This window comes from Schistocerca americana, chromosome 2, assembly GCF_021461395.2.
Source record: "Schistocerca americana isolate TAMUIC-IGC-003095 chromosome 2, iqSchAmer2.1, whole genome shotgun sequence".
Lineage (NCBI taxonomy): Eukaryota > Metazoa > Arthropoda > Insecta > Orthoptera > Acrididae > Schistocerca > Schistocerca americana.
The window spans coordinates 1,113,930,955-1,113,953,369 of NC_060120.1; the positions used below are offsets into that span (position 1 = coordinate 1,113,930,955).

The 22,415-nt window shown below is 41.1% G+C and overlaps 1 protein-coding gene across 1 annotated transcript in view; it reads right to left on the reverse strand.

Annotated features, from left to right (window-relative positions):
- Positions 1 to 22,415, reverse strand: part of LOC124596061 (dehydrogenase/reductase SDR family member 11-like) — a 47,676-nt gene that overhangs the window by 8,168 nt on the left and 17,093 nt on the right. Inside the window, exons 3-5 of the mRNA XM_047135037.1 lie at positions 18,158 to 18,287; positions 13,648 to 13,777; positions 3,462 to 3,611 (exon numbers count right to left, since the gene is read on the reverse strand). Coding sequence (XP_046990993.1) covers positions 3,462 to 3,611; positions 13,648 to 13,777; positions 18,158 to 18,287 — 410 coding nt within the window. The remainder of the gene's footprint in view (positions 1 to 3,461; positions 3,612 to 13,647; positions 13,778 to 18,157; positions 18,288 to 22,415) is intronic.

Sequence of the window (22,415 nt, forward strand, 5' to 3'; positions counted from 1 at the left end):
CTTTTGTACTAGCGGATCCGCTTCTCTTGACTGGCGTGTCTGGATATTTTTGATCAGATAGTGTATATGTGTTTTCGTGTCGACCTAATAATGACGGTTTCATTCTACAAAATACTAATGTTGGACCACAGGAGAGCAGTCTTTTTCAAGAATAGATCATTCATCGTATAGAGAAACCAGCTTGAGCTCAACGAGAAAAATCGAGAAATTAGATCTAATACAGACGTTTACATCTATCATTCTTTCCGCCCGACGTTCGCGAATGCAACTGGAAGGGGATCCGATAGTGATACCAGAAGTAATCTCCATCACACCCCCTCGGGTAGCTTGCGGAGGTTTGACGTAGATGTTGATAACGCAAGTCCACAAGGTTCGTTTAGAGTCAGGTGCCGTATTACTCCTCACCAGGCAGGCACCCTGGTGCTTCTTGCAGCCCTTCTCTACAGGAAGTTCACCAAAAAATTGCTGTTACTAGTCGCAGAGATCATGAAGACACTATGTTTAACGGCACTACTCTCTGCACGCAGTTAGCTTTCGCCCCCTCTCTGTATTATCTTTCGCTACTGATTGGTCGCATTCTAGGTCAAATTTAGAGCAGAAACTTCAGTTTTAAACATGATTACGAGTTGAACGCAAATTTCTTGACTGCGACAACTTTCAGCTAATGCGTACGTAGTATGATGTGTTTCTACTCTTCCGCCACATGCCATCACATTCGGTGCAATCCAACTTATTCCATTTTTTGTGAGGCCTACATTGTGTTTTGATGAACCAGTGTTGTATATATAGTTTTATAGAGTAGCGAATGATATCTCTAAACATGTCAGCTACGGTCGATGAGATATCTTCGGAGGTACTTAAGCCTGTCGAATATGCAAGAATGACATTATTTCTAAAACTAAGGAACAGGAGTGCGTTATAGCATTACCACAGTAGTATTGTCACGTTACCGAAGAAGGATCAAGCTGATAATTTTCGAGCGGTCTAAGGCGTTGCAGTCATGGACTGTGCTGCTGGTCCCGGCGGAGGTTCGAGTCCTCCCTCGGGCATGGGTGTGTGTGTTTGTCCTTAGAATAATTTAGGTTAAATGGTGTGAAAGCTTAGGGACTGATGACCTTAGTAGTCAAGTCCCATAAGATTTGACACACAGTTGAACATTTTATTCTGGTAAATTTGAGAACTCGCGGTGCGTTAACTAATATCGCATTGCTCTCAAACACTGAAAAATTAGTATGTAGAAGCATAATACCAAACGTAGGTGATTAGGGAAAAATAGATATGAAGTGAAGCAAGTTTGACAACGCATGTCGTCAAATCTCTGTACATCAAATGATACTCAGCACTTACGTTTGTGACGATTGCCAGTATTTAGCATAAATCATTTACAATTTAAAAAAAAAGCGCGATTATGTCTAAAATAAATTTAAAGAAATATTCATAAAATAAATGTTAGTAATGTTCCTACACGGAAAGAGCGTCGTTTTTATTTTCTTTTGTTTCAGCGTTAAACGGATACTAGGAGTATTAAGGGCGTGGCTGTAGCTTATTCCAGCTAGTATCGGCATTACATATTGTAGGTGCAATAAAGGAAGTTAAATGTTAGTCAGAATGCAAATTAAGGCGCAAATGAGTTTGGGATGAATCTGTGGCTACCCTACCAATTCCGACTGAAAATAAGAGTAAGTGTTGAAAATGATGGAGAGCTTATTTTGCTCAGTTATTGAGGATAAATGAATACCAATCTGAGAGTATTCAGGAGTATTATGAAGGAGAAAGCAGAATTGCGAAACATATTGCCGCGAATGTTGAAATATCCCGACTAGTTATCTAACACGGTTTAGAGAGTAATTCTGGGCCGGAGGCAGCTGGCTGGTTGCTTCTGCGACGGAAGCGGCGAACCAATATTTGAACACGATAACGGATACTAGCGCCGCCTCGTAACTACCAACAGCGGACTACGTGACCAGCGCCCCGTACCTTAAAGGGCAGCAACGGGAGAATATTCCACAAGAACCACACACAGTAGGCACCACTCACTAGCCGAGTGACCAACCACTCCCAGCGCATCATCATCGAAACTTCCAAAGATCCAATATAAATACGGCCCTCTTACCCTGCTGAAGAAGAGTACAGTGGCAGCAGTGGGCGGACGACGCCGTACCCCTCCACTACACCCGCCCGTACGATCCGGACTTGATAATTTTCACTTGCCTTGGCCAACGTAGAGCACTTAGAAGACGTAGAGAATGAAGAATCAATCAGTTATAGATGGGAACTTGTAAATATTAAAGAGTGCGAGGGGTACTTGCATGAAACGCATTCGCTTCTGTACTTAGATAATTCCACCCAGTTTCAATTGAAAGAAAATCGTGATGCTGAGCCACTAAGGGCTGCTCGTTACTTACGCGGTTACAGGTTGCAAACGGCTCGCCTTCACAATTTTTTATCTTAATTTCTTTGTGACTAATGCCCTTTTGGCATATTTATTATTTTATAAATGATATATGAGCACTGCCAGTCTTTCACGATGATTCTGTACTTATACTCTGTATCATACGGTTTTATTCATGATTCTGTGACCATGTTATAGACCATTCTTTGATCTAAATTCTGAGGAAGACACTCCTAGCAGTGTTGAAACACGGTTAATTCGTTAAAAATAGTGACAGAGAGCTGTTTTCTTTCAATTGTAACTATTCACGGTCTCTGAACGTGCAGCCATGTAAAAAATTTTCCACCCAGTTTCCTGAATAAGCCTACCTAGTTCCGTGCTCTGCACCATTCAAAGCTTCCTTTTTAGCCGCGTTCGAGGAATCAGCAGGCGGTCTACCGCCAGTTAACCTCATGGAATTCATCGAATGAGGTAAGGTCACTTGTCACGAATCGAGCTGTCCTCCTTACTCCTTCTCAGCACACGACAGTACGAGGAAATGAAACATGTGTTATCTAGGAAGCACTCTGCGTAAGGTTAGCGCAGCCAAAAAATATGAAACAATGCTTTAGTCAGTAGAAGAGTACCATTGGGATCAAACACTGGCCCAAAGTCGGAAAAGGTATTCCTGAAACTGTAGAACTAGAGAGCATCATTCAGACGAGGGAAACGTGGAACATGGGGAACATAAAAAAAGAAAAAAAGAACTGGTAGCATGTATACTATGATGCAACATCGGGATACTAAAAGTGAAGTGTGCCGAAAACCTAATGGTAAAGATAGCAGAAACAGTTGTCACAATGGAATGGAAGTTGTGAGGCATATGATCGTATGTGTTGACAAAAAGGAATGTAAAGAGATTAACAAGGTAACTGGGTACAGTAAGTCTACACAAATAAAAAGATTAGATAAATATGTGAAGAAATGGAGCTCAGTAGCCTGATAGACTCTTCTCCCCAATGCCGAGAGTGAGCCCTGGGGAAGTCAGTAGGATTCTGAATGCTGAAAGTCACTGCCGTATGGAACTTACCTGGACCCGTGGATGTTGAGACAACATGTAAACTGCTGCCTCTGCTATATCTTCTGGTTCCATGGACGGTATCGTATCGAAAAAGTTTGGAGGCAGTATTTTGAAGTTCGTCTTGATGATTTCTGTTTTCACAGCTCCCGGAGAAATTTCCTGTGTTGAGACAACGTAAGTAACTTGAAAACAAAGAATTAATAAGTGCAGTAAACGTCAGTTAATATAGCTTTTATCCTCAAATATACATGCATATGGAGCTTGACAAATAGGTACTATCATTAATTTAGAACGCAATATTCGATAAATAACGGGTAATGGCTAAGTACATTTTTCTTACAGATGAATAGGGGGACTTGCGTTATGAGTAAAGCGTAATGGCGTATTTACTGTGGTACTACGGGGCAGCTGAAGGGAAGTGTAGTGGAAACAAAAAGAGCTAGAATACGCCAGACGTTATTGTGGAGATAGTGGTTAGTAGATATGAAGAGGCTACGAAATTAATATGGGCTGTAAGTACAAGGTTTGGACAGAAATATGAAAACACCGCGAGTAATGCATGTTTGAACATAAATTCCGATGCCAGCAGATCCTGCAGGCTGCACTGTTGTATCTGACTACGAACGACACCTGTGCAACGTACTAAATACATTGCAAGTGTCAGTCGCGTTCAGAACAGAGTTCTGTGTAGTTGCGAGCGCAATATGTCGGAGCTAAGAAAAATGGCTCTGAGCACTTTGGGACTCAACATCTGAAGTCATCAGTGCCCTAGAGCTTAGAACTACTTAAACCTAACTAACCGAAGGACATCACACACATCCATGCCCGAGGCAGGATTCGAACCTGCGACCGTAGCGGTAGCGCTGTTCCAGACTGTAGCGCCTAGAACCGCTCGGCCACTCCGGCCGACGCGGAGCTAAGAGAATTAGAAGGTGGGTAAACTGTTGGTGTTCGTGTAGTGTGTGCTTGAGGCACGGAATCGAAGATTTATACTCCATGAAGGGAAAGCGGAAAAACATCATCCGCTGGATCACTGCGCGGACGAATGTGTGTGTTGAGTAATCGTGACAGACGGTCATTGAAGAGGACTGTGACGAGAAAATAAGGGGACGACAGCTGCAAAAGTCACTGCAGAACTGAATGTCACATTCCGAACTGCGTCAGCACCAAAAAACACGAATGCAGTATCATAAGCAGAGTAATGCGGCACGAGCTGGAATTCCAAAGCAAACTCATCAGTGGTGTAAATCCTCTTGACAAGAAAACGCGGTACCGAAGCCATGAAACCTGGGCTATGGAGCAATGGAAGAAAGTCATTTGGTCGAATGAGTCTTGTTTCACACTATTCCCAACTTCTGGCCGAGCCTGCGTCACAAGAGGCGGAGGTTCGGTGATGACTTGGGCAGTCATATCATGGTATTCCATGAGCCTCATGATTAGTCTGCAAGGTCGCATTACTACCAAAGATATATGTGACCATTTTGATGATCAGCTCCAACCCCTGGTACAACGTGTTCCCCTATGGTGATGATATGTTCCAAGACTACAGGCCCCCAGTTCAGTCTGCTTTCGTGAGCTAAAATGAATTTTGGGTTTAGCGTCCCGTCAACATCGAGGTCATTAGAGACGGAGAACAAGCTCGGATTGTGTCAAGCGTGGGGAAGGAAATCAGCCGGCCCCTACAAAGGAACCATCCCGGCATTTGCTTGGAGCGACTTAGGGAAGTCACGGAAAACGTAAATTAGGATGCCCAGACGCGGGTTTGAACCGTCGTCCTCCCGAAAGCGAATCCAGTCTGCTAACGACTGCGCCACCTCGTTCGGTATTTGTGAGCTCGAGAATGAACTGTAGTATATCTCCTAGCGATCACATTTACCACACCTAAGCATTACTGAGACTTTGTAGTCTGCTTTGGAGAGAAGGATGCGTGATTGCTGTCCACCCCAATTATCGTTAGCTGATGTTCCGACTATTTTGCAGGAACAGTGGTATAAGATTCTGTAAGTCCATCTTCATAGAGATGTTTGCGGGACCTCGGTTATTCAATATAAAATGTCGAACCAAAACATGTTTCAGGCTTTTAAACTTAAAATTGTTATTTTATTTGAGCAAGCAGTTCCGGCGCTACATTGCACCGTCATCAGGCGTCCTGACCGAGGCAGCAAGTGATGATTTGCTGTGTCAAAAATCTACGGATAGGAGCCCCTATTTTGACTGGTCCAGAGATGAGATTCTTCCTACACGTCGGTCAGAGGACCTGAAGATGGCGTGCTGTAGCGCAGAAACTGGTTGCTCAAATAAAATAACAATTGGAAATTTAGACAGCTGAAAGATGTTTTAATTCGCATTTTATAATGGTGTAAGAGTCCCATGAAAACCGTACAAGAGTCGTACGAGACAACTGGAAGCTGTTTTGAATGCCAGCCGTTTTCCTACACCGTACTATGAATGGTAATGTGTTATGCTTCTGCTGTTTCCACATTTTTGTCCACCCCTTGGAAATGGAACATCGCACCAAACCAGCCATAACACGAACGACAAGACTGCTACACCATGACGCTCATTTTGCCTTCTTATAAGTGTAACAGTATTTTCATTACTAAAACAAACTATTTTTGTGTGCAAGTAAAAGTACCGTATAACAATCAGGAAGAATAAAATGAGGGGAAAATTGCCTAGTGGGTCACATTTACATGCTTGCTTTAAAAGTCTGTATTACTGTATCTTTACACTGTAGGAACATTTTTTCAACAGTATGCTCCACGAAGTTCAGTTCATTTTTAGATCGCTTTAAACTGTCAGTCACCATATAACTTCAGTATCACGTAGCCTTGTAGTACATGCTGCAGACAGCAGTCACACTTGACATTGTCTACATAAGACGTCTCTGCTTAAAGAACTGCCATTGTGATTCCATGTTTCAGCTGATCAGTCAGATTACGTTGTTAGTCATAGAGGCGACTACAATTTCAGTTGTTCACTGATCTTCTTACATGTAGCTTATAATAATTACTTAATGAAAAAGTTAATGGTGTTTCTATCAGTGCTCCAGTTTCTATTAGTTTATAAAGTAAAGCCGCGCGGAGAGGCCGCGCTGTTTGAGGCGCCATCACTCGGATTGCGCGCCCCCTCCTGCCGGAGGTTCGAGTCCTCCCTCGGGCATGGGTGTGTGTGTGTGTGTGTTGTTCCTAGCATAAGTTAGTTTGAGTTAGTTTACGTAGTGTCTACGTCTATGGACCGATGACCGCAGCAGTTTGGTCCCTTAGGACTTCCCACACATTTGAACATTTTATAACGTATAATTCCAACACATTATTACTCAGCTATGTATCAAGCCTCACTGATTAACTATGGTGAATAACGACAATTTTTCCCTTGGTATCACATTGTTACAAAAGCCTTTTACACGCTTCTATTATCTGCAGGTATTTACCCAACAGTTATACAATCCAGAAAGATTCATTTGGTCAGAGTGTATTTGATTCTTGATCATCTCCAAAAACTGCGCATTATTGATTCTTGCATGAAACAGCTCACTAATATTCGTATCTAGTATTTTTACAGACTTGTATGTTAATGGGCTAAAGATGCAATGATGTGCAATAATGTATGTACAGTTTTGATTTCAGCTGAGAATGGAAGTGATTATAAGCGAGTGTAACAGATAATATGTGGCAAGGACATGATCGTTGTGGCTAAACATAGCTCGCTGGTGTGATACACACGAAGAAATGAACTCGTGATCTCCGACATATACTGCAGGTTAATGTGATTGTGTATGGATAAGAAGTTTGAGAGTGACCAAAGTAACGGTTTCATGTGGCGCAAAATTTGTATTCTGCAAATGCGAGCATAAACGGACGTCAGCAGTGCTTGCTTCCAACCACCTGTTTACCAGTGGACGCAGACACAAAAGAACTGCAAACATCAAACTAATAATACTCATATCACGAGGAATGTAACGGATGTACTTGAATATTTACCGTATGGGTATACTACACTGTTGCTGTCACCATCTAGCAGCAGACAATTTTAGGAGACATCACTGAACGCGTTCGAAAAAGTGAACTTAATGATCTTTGAACTAGTAGAAAGCTCTCCCGAAGCAAAATCTTGGCCAGATCATTTTATCATTTGTTCTTCTGTCTCGAAGGATTTATATATGTTGAGCTCGTTTCTTTAGAGTGAACAAGACTTTCTACAGTGTCACACGGAGACAGATTATTTCTGCCACTCGTATGATTCAATCTACTTTGTAGTGAATCCAGCGTGAACACCTAGCCTAGTTTTTGTAAACACCGACGAAATTTAATGAATTAATTGCCTATGGTGTTACAGCGACTTGATTTTATAGACGGTATCTCCGATCGCGAAAACTACCCCATTTCTTTGCACATCATTAAGACGACAAAATGCAGCTGTTTAATTAATGCTCCACTTCGTTAGAGACCCTGTGGCTTGAGGGAAATGACGAACTTACTTTAGTGGCGAACTTATTGGTGTGCTGGAACAGTAGTATCGGCTTTTGTTCTCCAAACAAAATGAATAACAGTGTTCTCCGGAGTTAGGCAGCCAAGGAAGGCTAAGGAACGACGTAATATACTATATATCGACCTCCCGTTTTCGCTGCATTATAGAGAACCATGTGGCGAACTTCACATGTTTATAGCTGACGTATTACGACTGACTTTGATTTTTTAAAAATGGAGCTATATACTTTTTCTGTAATAGTGGAAGGAAACATCGAAGAGGCCTACAAGGACTTAACGTGTGTTAAAATTAATGATACAGTCCCTTAAACATCTGTCCCAGTGTACCAAATGTAAGCAAACGCGTAACGCAGGTATGGTTTGTGTGCTTATTAGTCTGACTGTCACATCAGGAACTCAAAATGTTGAGCTAGAGCGGTGATGCTGGCTACATTGCGACTCGGGCTTCACACTGCTGTACACTGAAATTCGCATGCACTTACAGCACAACAAACCCATTTTGTACGGAATGTCTTGTCTTCGGAAGTCATCGATGTTTCCTTGTATACCTCTTGTTTTCATGTTCCCACAGATATTTACCCACATCTGTAGCGTCCGTTGTGAACTAGACCATTTTGTGTTTACCGACAGACCGATCTGTCGATTTCCAAATATTGTGATAATGGCTGTAATTATTAGTGCTGAGTGGGCGGGAGATATTTCGCGATGGTACAACGTGGATTGCCTTGTGTCTAGCGGGATGTCTTCCAATAATTACGGTAGAATATCTGTTAGAAACTGTAGCTATTTAATACACATCAGCAAAACGTGCTATTCTAGAAAAGCCCACACCAGAAGTTAACAGTCCAGGATCGTTGTTTTTTCCGCGTCTCTGAGCCGGCGTGGATTTTCAACTGATCAGTAGTGTATAGAGCTACCATTGAATTACCCATGATTTGTAAACAATGTTTCATCCGTAAACAAAATATTTCATAGAAATACTGCATCGCATAGCAGCTTTTGTAGACACCATTACGAGAATTTTATCTAATTTAAATCGTTGCCATGACGCTGTCGATCCAGCGAAATATGGAAAGAACGAAACGCACTAGAATACAGCGTTTGGAGAACGCTCCTTTGGCTGATCTCAAGTGCACATTTAAGAATGGTTCAAATGGCTCTAAGCTCTATTGTACTTAACATCTGAGGTCATCAGTCCCCTAGACTTAGAACTACTTAAACCTAACTAACCTAAGGACATCACACACATCCATGCCCGAGACAGGATTCGAACCTGCGACCGCAGCAGCAAAAATGGCTCTGAGCACTATGGGACTCAACTGCTGAGGTCATTAGTCCCCTAGAACTTAGAACTAGTTAAACCTAACTAACCTTAGGACATCACAAACATCCATGCCCGAAGCAGGATTCGAACCTGCGACCGTAGCGGTCTTGCGGTTCCAGACTGTTGCGCCTTTAACCGCACGGCCACTTCGACCCCGCAACAGCAGCGCGGTTCCGGACGGAAGCGCCTAGAACCGCTCTGTCACAGCGGTCGGCTGCACACTTAAGCTGCCTCGTAGTGAGACGTGGACTGTGAGTTACGGCTATAAAATGTCAGCTGCATTTCTCTCGTCAGTTGCTGCTCTTTTTCGGTGGCATATTTTATTCTTCACGCTTCCAGTCTCTTGAATTTCTTTTTATAATGTTCACAAACGCAGTTCGTGAGACATTGCAGCATACAAGCGCACTGCTGTTACCACATTTTGGTGACATTAATCAGAAACAAAAATAGTTTTGTTGTTTTTTCTTCGACTCTCGTGTGCTTTGTGAAAGTCTGAACAGCTTCATGGCCACTGGCACCTACACCAGCAGGTGACACTGGTGGACTTTAAGCGCACAGATATACGACACGCGCATCGTACTTGTGTTATGGGTTTGCTTATCTGGTAGAGTGCGGAGGATTTTCGTGGGGCCTCGTCTATTGACGCTGCAACAGGGTGGTTTGAGGTGCTGTTATCTTGTTACTATTTGGCCGAGTCCCCGTTTATCAGAACCATATCCAGAGATATTTGACAAACTTACAGTATGGGGCTTCCCTTATTATCCGTATGTATAAAAGGATTAACTAAATTAACCTCCTACAAAAAGTAAATAAAAATTCTGCATCAGCTGGCTTCAGACACGAGGAGGGGGTAGGGGGAAGTATTCATACACTACTAGAAATGTAAACATAGAAACGACTAACCAAACGCGTGGAGCATGGGACGCCGTCAGTGGCAAGCTACACATTGTGTATGTCGGTTTGGAGACGCGGTGAAAGCCGTGCAACAGCAAAATGGGCCGCAAAGGGAAGGAAAGGCAAATACTTATCTCCCAACATGGAAAGGGAAAATCATTCTCAGAAATAGCGTTATTGTAAGAAGACGAGCAACTGTGCACTCCATATAATATCGTGATGTAGAGAAAAAAATGTGTGACAGAAGAGGTCGACCACAGATACTAACGGAAAAAAACGAAATATGTTAAAAAGTTTGGTCAAAAAAAGATCCTAAATCGACATCTTCTGTGTTATCTGCGCATTTTAATGATAAGTTCGGGGAGGTAATCACACCAAGAGCCGTTCGCCATATTTTAGGTAATGCAGGTTATGGAGCTAGGGTACCTAGATGAAAACCATACATCAGCTTGAAGAGCAAGAAATTGAGACTTGAATTTGCTCGAGAGTAAACAAAAGTACTGTTCACAGATGAAAGTAAATTTAACACATTTATAAATGATGGCAGGCGTTTGTTGTGGAGACGGCCAAACACTGAGCCGGATCTGAGCCACGTTTAGACCACAGTGAAGCACGGTGGCGGAGGAATTGGGTTATGGGGATGTATGGCTACATCTGCTGTTGAACTACTTGTTTTTGTTGAAAGTAACATGAATAGGTTTCAGTATATAAATATCGTAGAGGAAAATCTGCATAATTATGTTAATAGCTTCGGTTTAAGCATAGATTACCACTTTCAACAACACAATCACGCTACTCATACAACGAAATTGTTCGTTTGTGCTTATGGTACCAAACTCCCTATATTCTCAAGTTTTCAGCTCAGAGCGTAGACCTTAATGTAACTGAACATCTTTGGAGTACGCTCGAAAGAAAACATGAAATTCGAAGTAAGACAGCTATGAAACAATATATAAAACAAGAATGGCAACATAATACTTTAGAGACTACGAAAAAACTGGTTCGTTTCGTGCCAAAGAGGTTGTCGAAGTGATACGTGGAAGAGGAGTGTCTACAAAGCTCTAACATTGCCACTATATTTTTTTCACTGTAATGGTCTTTGAATGTATGAACAGTTCTTTCCCACTGTGTGAAGCCAGCTGGTACAGAATTATCCACAACATCTACGTGGATACTCTGAAAATCATGTTTAAGTGCCTAGCAGAGGGTTCATCGAGCCACCTTCACAATTCTCTATTATTCCAATCTCGTATAGCGCACAGAAAAAACGAACACCTATATCTTTCCGTACGAGTTCTGATTTCCCTTATTTTATCGTGGTAATGGTTTCTCCCTATGTAGGTCGGTGTCAACAAAATATTTTCGCATTCGGAGAACAAAGTTGGTGATAGGAATTTCTTGAGAAGATTCCGTCGCAGCGAAAAATGCCTTTCTCTTAATGATCTCCAGCCCAAATCCTGTATCATTTCAGTAACACTCTCTCTCTTATTTCGCGATAATACAAAACATGCTGCCCTACTTTGAACTTTTTCGATGTTCTCCGTCAGTCCTATCTGGTAAGGATCCCACACCGCGCAGAAGTATTCTAAAAGAGGACGGGCAAGCGTAGTGTAGGCAGTGTCCTTAGTAGGTCTGTTACATTTTGTAAGTGTCCTGCCAATAAAACGCAGTCTTTGGTTAGCCTTTCCCACAACATTTTCTATGTGTTCTTTCCAATTTAAGTTGTTCGTAATTGTAATTCCTAGGTATTCAGTTGAATTTACAGCCTTTATATTTGACTGATTTCTCGTGTAACCGAAGTTTAACGAATTATTTTTAGCACTCATAAGAATGACGTCATACTTTTCGTTGTTTAGGGTCAACTGCCAATTTTCGCACCATTCAGATATCTTTTTTAAATCATTTTGCAATTTGTTTTGATCTCCTGATGACTTTATTAGTCGATAAACGACCGCGTCATCTGCAAACAACCTAAGACGGCTGCTCAGATCGTCTCCCAAATAGTTTATATAGATACGGAACAGCAAAGGGCCTGTAACACTACCTTGGGGAACGCCAGAAATCACTACTGTTTTACTCGATGCCTTTTCGTCATTTACTACGAACTGTAACCTCTTTGACAGAAAATCACAAATCCAGTCACATAACTGAGACGATATTCCATAAGCAAGCAATTTCACTATAAGCCACTTGTGTGGTACAATGTCAAAATCCTTCTGGAGATCCAGAAATACGGAATCGATATCAAATCCCTTGTCAATAGCACTCTTCATGCGAATAAAGAGAATTGTGTTTCACAAGAACGGTGCTTTCTAAACCCATGTTGCCTGTATCTCAATAGACCGTTTTCTTCGAGGTAATTCATAATGTTTGAACACAATATGTTCCAGAATCCTGTTGCATATCGACGTTAATGATATGGGCCTCTAATTTAGTGGATTACTCCTACTACCTTTCTTGAATATTGGTGTGACCTGTGCAGCTTTCCAGTCTTTGGGTACGGATCTTTCGTCGAGCGAACGGTTGTATATGATTGTCAAATATGGAGCTAATGCATCAGCATACTCTGAAAGGAACATAATTTGTATACAGACTGGACCAGAAGACTTGCTTTTATTAAGTGATTTAAGTTGCTTCACTACTCCGAGGATATTTACTTCTACGTTCCTCATGTTGGCAGCTGTTCTCGATTCGAATTCTGCAATATTTACTTCGTCTTCTTTTGTGAACGCATTTCGGAAGCTGTGTTTAGTAACTCTGCTTTGGAAGCCCTGCCTTCGATAGTGTCTCCATTGCTATCGCGCAGATTGTTTCGTGCTGCTAAAATACTTCACATACGACCAGAATCTCTTTGGATTTTCTGCCAGGTCTCGAGACAAAGTTTCGTTGTGGAAACTGTTATAAGCATCTCGCATTGAAGTCCGCGCTAAATTTCGAGCTTCTGTAAAAGATCGCCAATCTTTATTTATTTTTTGCAGAATAATTTATTTAATACTTTTATACAAACAGATTAGGAAGTAAACGCCATACTGTTAGTTTACCAAATAATATCTCTGGCTGTGATCTTTAGTTTAAAGGGTATTCTACATGAACAACAGTGTCTGAACACATTTCACCATGAGTGTGTGTTTCGTCATTGAAGTCGTCTTCGAAGGTTCTTTCTGATTCCAAGGAAAAGTGTGTGTGCCTTCATTCAAAACAGTAATAAAAAATCAGTGTAATTATTCAGCAGCTAGAAATGTTAAAAATTACTTAGGTGCGTCACAACATTCGTCATATTGCCTGTTATAGCTTAGCGAAAACCGCACGTCAATGTATTTAGTAGTTTTGGATACATCTGTTGTGGGATGTCTCATCTCCTTCACCCTGTATACTTCTTGATTATACTACAGACAGAAATTTCAGTGCCATTTACTAAGAGTGTACAAGAAGAACATGATAAAACACGAGAACCATTCTTCGTAGACAAAGCGGAGTCGAGACTTACCCCAACGCGGATGTTGCTCTTCCTGGCGACCAGATCCTTCCTTAGTCCTTCCAGCAGCGTCTTGACTGCGTGTTTGCTCGCACTGTACATTGCCGATATGCTGCTACCAGGAGGCACGTGGCCCAGTACACTGCCGACAGAGACGATGCAGAACAGAGTCAATGTCTCTTTTTCAAATGTGACACGTTCTCCAGATAGGAAAATAGTAGCTACTGATATTTCATCATGTTAATCGTTATAGATTCAGCTACACCTATATTAAAAAATACGGTAAAACGGCACCTACGATATCCGCAGTTTATCCGTTGTGTGTTGCGGTTGGTGCTGAGTCACAAGACGTGAGCATGACAAACCGTAAATCGGATCTGGGCAGCCAGTCACATGGCTCCTTCGTAATTTCTTATGCTTCGTAAATGGTACTTTTTCCACACCCAGCAAATAGGCTCATCTGTTAGGTCCTATGCTAATCAACATTCCGCAAATTGTGACATATTCGGAAGAAATATTTGTGACAACCAAGATTGTAAATTTCATTGCAGCTCGTTTTATTTGCAGGATTTAAAGCCATGCGCTCAGATCCTAATGTAACCACAACCACCCAAATCATGACACATTCGGAAAAAATAACCCAAAACTGAAACTGAAGAAACTGGAAAAAGGTAGCAATTTAAGGAGATGGGACCTGGATAAACTGAAAGAACCAGAGATTGTAGAGAGTTTCAGAGAGAGTATTAGGGAACGACTGACAAGAACGGGGGAAAGAAGAAGAATGGGTAGGTTTGAGAGATGAAGTAATGAAGGCAGCAGAGGATCAAGTAGGTACAAAGACGAAAGCTAGTAGAAATCCTTGGGCAACAGAAGAGATGTTGATTTTAATTGATGAAAGGGGAAAATATAAAAATGCAATAAATAAAACAGGCAAAAAGGAATACAAACTACTCAAAAATGATATCGACAGGAACTGCAAAACGGCTAAGGAGCGATGGCTAGAGGACAAATGTAAGGATGTAGAGGCATTTATCACTAGGGGTACGATAGATACTGTCTACAGGAATATTAAAGAGACCTTTGGAGAAAATTGAAGCACTTATATATGAATATCAAGAGCTCAGATGGAAACCCAGTTCTAAGCAAAGAAGGGAAAGCAGAAGTGTGGGAGGAGTATATAGAGGGTCTATACAAGGGCTTCTACTGGAGGGCAATATTATGGAAATGGAAGAGGACGTAGATGAAGATGGAATGGGAGATATCATACTGCGTGACGAGTTTGACAGAGTACTGAAAGAACTGAGTCGAAACAAGGCCCCGGGAGAAGACAACATTCCATTAGAACTACTGACAGCTTTGGGAGAGGCAGCCCTGACAAAACCCTACCATCTGGTGAGCAAGATGTATGAGACCTGGAAATACCCTCAGACTTCAAGAAGAATATAATAATTCCAATCCAAAAGGAAGCAGGTGTTGACAGGTGTGAAAATTACCTAACTATCAGTTTAATAAGTCACGGCTGTAAAATACTAACACGAATTCTTTTCAGACGAATGGATAAATTGGTAAAAGCCGACCTAGTGGGAAGATTAGTTTGGATTCCGTAGAGATGTTGGATCACATGAGGCAATAGTGACCCTACGACTTATCTTAGGAGATAGATTAGGGAAAGGCAAACCTACATTTCTAGCATTTGTAGACTTGGAGAAAGCTTTTGACAATGTTGACTGGCATATTCTCTTTCAAATTCTGAAGGTGGACGGGTCAAATACAGGGAACGAAAGGCTATTTATAATTTTTACAGAAACGAGATGGATGTTATAAGAGTCGACGAGCATGAAAGGGAAGCAGTGGATGGGAAAGGAGTGATACAGGATTGTAGCCTATCCCCGATGTTATTCAGTCCGTGTACTGAACAAGGAGAAAAGGAAACAAAAGAAAAATTTGGAGTAAGAATTTAAATCCATGGAGAAGAAATTAAAACTTTGAGGTTCGCCGATGATATTGTAACTCTGTCAGAGATAGCAAGAAAGGACCTGGAAGAGCAGCTGAACGAAATGGACAGTGTGTTGAAAGGAGGCTATAAGACGAACATCATCAAAAGCAAAACGAGGATAATGGAATGTAGTCTAATTAAATCCAGTGATGCTGCGGGAATTAGATTTGGAAATGAGACACTTACACTAGTAGATGAGTTTTGTTATTTATGGAGCAAAATAACTGATGATGGTCGAAGTAGAGAGGATGCAAAATGCAGACTGGCAATGGCAAGGAAAGCGTTTCTGTTTCCTTAACATCGAACATAGATTTAAGTGTCAGGAACTCTTTTCTGAAATATTTGTATGGAGTGTAGCCATGTACGGAAGTGAAACATGGACGGTAAATAGATAAGAAGAAGAGATGGATAGATCACATAACTAATGACGTGGTACTGAATAGAACTGGGGAAAAGAGAAATTTGTGGCACAACTTGACTAGAAGAAGGGATCGGTTGGTAGGTCATGTTCTGAGGCATCAAGGGATCACCAATATAGTATTGGAGGACAGCGTGAAGGGTAAAAATCGTAGAGGGAGACCAAGAGATGAATACACTAAGCTGATTCAGAAGCATGTTGGTTGCAGTAGGTACTTCGAGATGAAGAAGCTTGTACAGGATAGGATAGCATGGAGAGCTGCATCAAACCAGGCTCTGGACTGAAGACCACATCAACAACAACCAAATGTTTGCGACAATCAAAATTAAAACACTGAGCGTTTCTCATTGGCTACCGTATACTAGCTCACGATTAGCTACGACCAATGACAACGAATTGACAGCAGCAACACACAAACGAAGGGTCGCGGACACCGTAAGTGTAGCCAAAATATTCTAGAGACATAGTGTGAAAAAAAAAGACTTGTTGACTATCGAATTCAGTTTCTGGCAAAAAGGTGAAGGTAGCACGACTGACCACATATATTAACGTATTCGATTTCTGTAAAATCCGTTACAGCACATCAGCTGCAGCAGCTAAGTAGGTAACGTTAAGAACTCTGTAAAGGGGTGTTTAGATGGGCCAGACTTTACGGGAATGTTTGGTGGCAATAGCGTTGCCATCAACATTGCTCCATTCTGACTGCAGTAGACAGCACTTTCGTGGTGTGGCTGGTCACTATTGCAGAATACAACATCGTTTCGCTTTTGTTCGGAAGTTTATGCGCCTACATATAAGCACACATGCCGTCGTTTTTTGTTGTCGTGATTTTGTTGTGTACAGCAATGGAGAGAACAATGAATTTTATAAATGCGATTTATCTGCAACCAGAGCTTTGGGACGTGGAAATTAATGTTTACAAAGATCGCAGAATGAAAAAAGTCCAGTTGACGAACTGATGAGCTCCGATTAAGACACGCAAAAATTCCGAAGTCTTTGAACCTATGCCAAATGAGAAGCAAAAAAAGTTTGATAGGAAGAGGGGAGCAGGAATTTGTAAACATTGGTTTGTGCTGGCGACCAAAACAATAGAAAAATTGTACTCGTATTTCTAACCTTCCTTAATGAAATCTTTCGGTCCTCCTACCAAAGCATTGCATACTTCTGGCAACACGAGGCTTATTGACAAATAGCGAACTTGAAACAGATATGTTAAACTTCTACACACAAGGAGCTAAACACCGAAGGATGATTGCCAGTCGGGTAGTACCTGGTATACTCTCTCATTTGTATCGGTTTTATGAATTCTCGGACAAATTGCTTGTACGAAATATTCGAAATCGTCTGTCGACATTCTAGTATAATTCTGGGACCGTACCAGTTCACTAGTTAACTTTTGTGAAGCATTCCCCTTACTTAAAAAAATAGTGCATCAACATAGCTCGATTTCTCTTGTTTTTGCTTTCTTGATTCTTTGTGTGACGTAAATGCAATAGCCGCACTAAATTCTACTAGCTCGCTTTCGTCCATTTTGTGGTAATAGTGGGTCTCTTTGTGAAAACTTTGCCCTGTTAATGTACTGCCGCAAACATTGCCAGACAGTAGTAACCGGTAATGCTGTGCTACACGTGGTTGCATTTCGTTTGGCCACTATGTTCCCAGGTAATATTGTCGGGATATAATGTCGGCAACATACAGCTTTATGGCCCACGTGACCGCACTTTAAGTTGGTAACACTGCAGTATTTTAGTATGAATTCTTATTGTTCTTTAGCTTCTGAAGTATTTCGATATTTTAGTTGAAGAGGATACGAGAGACCATCGCGATGCCTGCCTGTAGCCTATATCATATCGCAGGAGCATCTTCACTGAAGACGAAATCTTGCGCGAAGTCGCATACGAAGTTGCGGTCCGAGTAGGATTGTAGGCGACGTCAAGTTTTCACTATCTACGTCTCTTTACAGAAAACTCAGTATGGAGGTAGACGTATGAATATTTCCATCTGGTTCAAAGGTATTCGCTAGTGTAACAAAGGTGAGAGACGTCAGCCGCTACACGGCGCCAACTAACTCAGGCGCGTTAAGCTGCTCACTGCCCAGCCCGCTTCACCTGCCGATGTGGATGATGAAGCCGTCGTCGACGCCCCTCCTCAGCATGTCCTGCACGGCCTCCCTGGTGCAGATGCTCAGACCCAGCACGTTCACGTCCAGGATGCGCTTCCAGTCTTCCGTCTTGCCTGCTGCTCAAACACACACCCGAAAAACAAAATTGTTATCTAGACATCTTACTCAATGAATCTATGAAGTAGTACCACAAAACAACAAATGGAACAGAGCACCTTGCTATCACTACTTCTATAGGCTGACCAAAAGATGTCTTGCGCCAACTACATGTGCGTTAAGATGTGTGGCGTTAGGTTCAAGGGGAGCGGTAAATGAAAGTCCAACGGTACTGTGAAATATAAACAAAACAATAACCAAAATAAAAGCAACCTGTTCGGAAGTGCACATCTTTGCAAGTCTATGAAATCAAAATGTCGTGGATGAAATTATGTAGCGTGTCGCTCCAAACCGTACACAGCTTGTATCCTGGTTGACTTGTTGTCCAAAAGCTCGGACACAGCTGTCGAGGATTTCAATACTGACCTGTGTTCACTATCGAAATGGGTACAGAATATATTTTTTTATTTAACCTGATCCGATTAGGGACATCAGGCACAGGGTTTCACACACACACAGAGTATCTGTTACAGCATCGCCATCTAAGAAATAATTTTAATATGACAACTGGTATTAAAATAACCTGAGCGTCTGAAGTTGGAGTCTGAGTAAATTATACTGACTATGAACTAACAAAGTTAGTACTGGCATTACATGTACAACTGCAGCTGCAACCACTGATAATAATGATGATGATAATAATAATAATAATAACAGTGACATTAACGGTGACACTAACAACGATAATGATAGAGTTACAAGAAGGTCTAAAAAAATAAATGTTTTCTGACTTAGGGAGTTGTGAGAAAAGAAAATTTAAGGAGACTACGTCGGCTGAGAATACTGGGAAATGAGGAAGATCAGGTTGGAATGAGCGATGTACAAGGCTATCGAATGCGTACAGGGACAACATTAACTTTGATGTTTCTTTAGTAGATTACTTGTCTTCTGAAGCTGGAGATGTTATGTAGTTCTGTAATATAATGCGGGAAGTTGTTCCAGCGCCGGGTTCCTGCTCCTGGGACGAACTTCGAGAAGGTGACTGCACGATGTTGTGGGACAGAAAAGATTTTACTCTGATAGGAATAGATGTTTCTGTCTTGTTGGTCAGGCAAGAACGTTAAGGTCGAGGAGAGATATGAGGGGTCGTGTTCTTTCATAAGACAGCAGAGACCACAGAGAGTATGGAAATCTCTTGGCCTCTCTGCATGCAGCTGGGATATTTGGTTAAAACTCAACCAACATAAAACCAAGCGGTCCTGCTTGGAAATTCTTGGTTCATTACCCTGAAAAATCCGGAATCTCTACAATCTTTAATCCTAAATGGGAACAATGTCAACGTGTATCCCTCGGCAAAGAGTCTGAGAGTAATAATAGATGAAAAGCTAAACTGTGCTGAACATATAGCTGCAATGTGCAAGAAGACATCATAATCTCTCCATGTCCTACAAAAATATAGAAAGCTCTTCCCTTTCGACCTGAAGACGTAACTTGTACAAACGCTTGCACTTCCAGCAGTGTTACACTGCAAGGTTCAAAATATCTGTGATGTTCGAATCTATGATAATATTTGCCCGTCTTATGCACAGTTATGTTGGCTACAAGCAGACAAGCGTAGAGATTTACTTACCGCTCATGTCTTACCAATATACCCTGTCCATCATATCTTTCCTCGACCTTAATGCTCTTGCCTAAACTTTACAGGGTGAATCAGCTGCCTCTACATCTGGATTTTATGCAACCTGCAACTCCTTAGAGTACCATGTGCAAGATTTTTATATCCGCTCACTCGTTACGTACAAACTGTTAGTCCTACAGAAAAAATGAACAGGGCCTTTTTGTGGAAAATTTAATGCAGTTAAATTTTGTACTGGGATACATTCCACGAACCTACTATGCTGTCATAGTAGGAGGAGAGGTGATACTCCTACGTGGCGCGTCCCAGGTGGCGGATAGGGAAGTCCTCACCGGTTTACCGGCGGACTTGAGTGAAATAAAATAGCTCTCGCGGACCAAACACACCCTCTGAGGTTAACAACCGTTGTTGTATATCGGAGCTTGCTCCAACTAAGGTTGACAACCTTCGAAAGTAAAAAATGGAAAGGTCTTTTAGGAAAAAAATTCCACCGTCCTGCTCAAAAAGGCAGGAAAAGGCTACGTCGGATTCGGTGGGTAGTCAACTACAAGACAGCAACGAATCGGAGCGTTTGCAACCATCAAAATGCACACTAAAACACAAAAAGAAGATTTAACATGAGCAGATAAATTATATAGCAACACACAACATAAACTCACTACTTCAGACAGGAAAACTCAAGGAGCTCATAGATGAACTAAATAAACAAAAAAATTCAATTACAGGGATCCAAGAAATGAGAAACACCACAGAGGACACATTCGAATCACAGGGATACAGAATTTATAATGGGCAACCAGGACCGAGGGCAATGAAACAATGTCCCCAGTTTGGAACAGGGTTTTTAGTAAACATAAAAATAATACATTCAGTAACGGATTTCCAAGCAGTATCACCAAGAATTGCGACTCTAAGCTTTAAAACAATGAATAAAACCTATACAATAATAAATGTTCATGCCCCAACAAATGAAAAAAATTGTCTAACAAAAACAAAGGAAGAGGTAGATAAATTTTGGGACCTTCTAGAACAAACTGTGAACAGAGCAAATAAAAAGAAAATAAAAATCTTATTGGGAGATTTCAATGCACAGTTGGGAAAAGAAAGGAAATATAAAGATATAATTGGAAATGGAGTCCACATAAATTTACGAACAAAACGGGTCAAAGACATGTAGAACTCTGCAGAGAACACAACCTTATATCTAAATCAACATACTTTAAGGGGAAGCCAAGGAAACTTAAAACATGGAAACATCCAGACTGCAGGAAGGGGGAGTGGCAGCTAGACCATGTCTGCATGGACAAAAATTTTCATAAGGAGATCCACAATGTTAAAGTACTGATAGGAGTAGACACAGGCTCAGACCATTATATAGTTAAAATTAAAATCAAATTCACTCTGTTAAAGAAGAGGACCGGAAAACCTAATAAAATAAAAAGGCGGTTTGACCCACAGCTAATTAAAAATAATAAATACCAACAAATAACACAAACCAACAAATTAACAGATGTTCTAGAACAACTAGTGACTAATCTTAAAAAAGAAGCAGAGAATCTAGCTCCCTTGAACCCATGAAGGAAACATGCATGGTGGACATCAGAATGTGACAAATTCCATGAAGATAGACACCAAGCATGGTTAAAGTTTCAAACACATAAAACTGAAGAAAATGCCATCAACCTAAAAAATGAAAGAAAAAAATTCACACAAAATATTAGAAGAATCAAGAGAGGATTCCATAAAGATATTATAAACTCTATAGAAGGAAATTATCATAAAACCAACTCCAGGAACTACTATAAAATGTTTGGGAAACAACTACAACAATATGAGGCCCCCACACTAATACTGAAAGATGAAGATGGAAGAAACACAGTAACAAGAAAAATGCAGAAATCATGGCAAAAGCATTTAACAAACTTCTGAATTGCGAGGAACCCAAAGAACCTTTACAGATCAACATAAATACCCCAATAAAAACCAAACTTAACAAACTAGACCCTCCAATTTTCCAAGAAGTAGAAAAAATTATTAAAGAACAAAAAAATTATAAGGCATGTGGAGAAGATCGGGTTTTTGTTGAAATGTGGAAATATGCAAGTGACATAGTCAAGACCTCCTTACACATGGCTCTAACAAAAATTTGGGTAAAAGAACGATTCCCCGAACATTAGACCACTGCTATCATCCATGCACTACACAAAAAGGGAGATAAGAGCAGCCCAGACAACTACAGAGGGATCTCTCTGCTAGATTGCACATACAAAATTCTATCCAAGATCCTATATGAAAGAATCAAGGAGCAATTAGAACAGGAGTTAGGTGAATATCAGGGAGGTTTCAGACCATGGAGAAGCTGTGCAGAGCAGATAATTAGTTTAAAATTGATTATGGCATATTACAAGAAACGGAACAAACCTCTGGCAATAACATTTGTAGATTTTAAGAAGGCATATGACTGTCTCCACAGACTTTCAGAATTAAACATTTTAAGAAATCTAGGACTCCA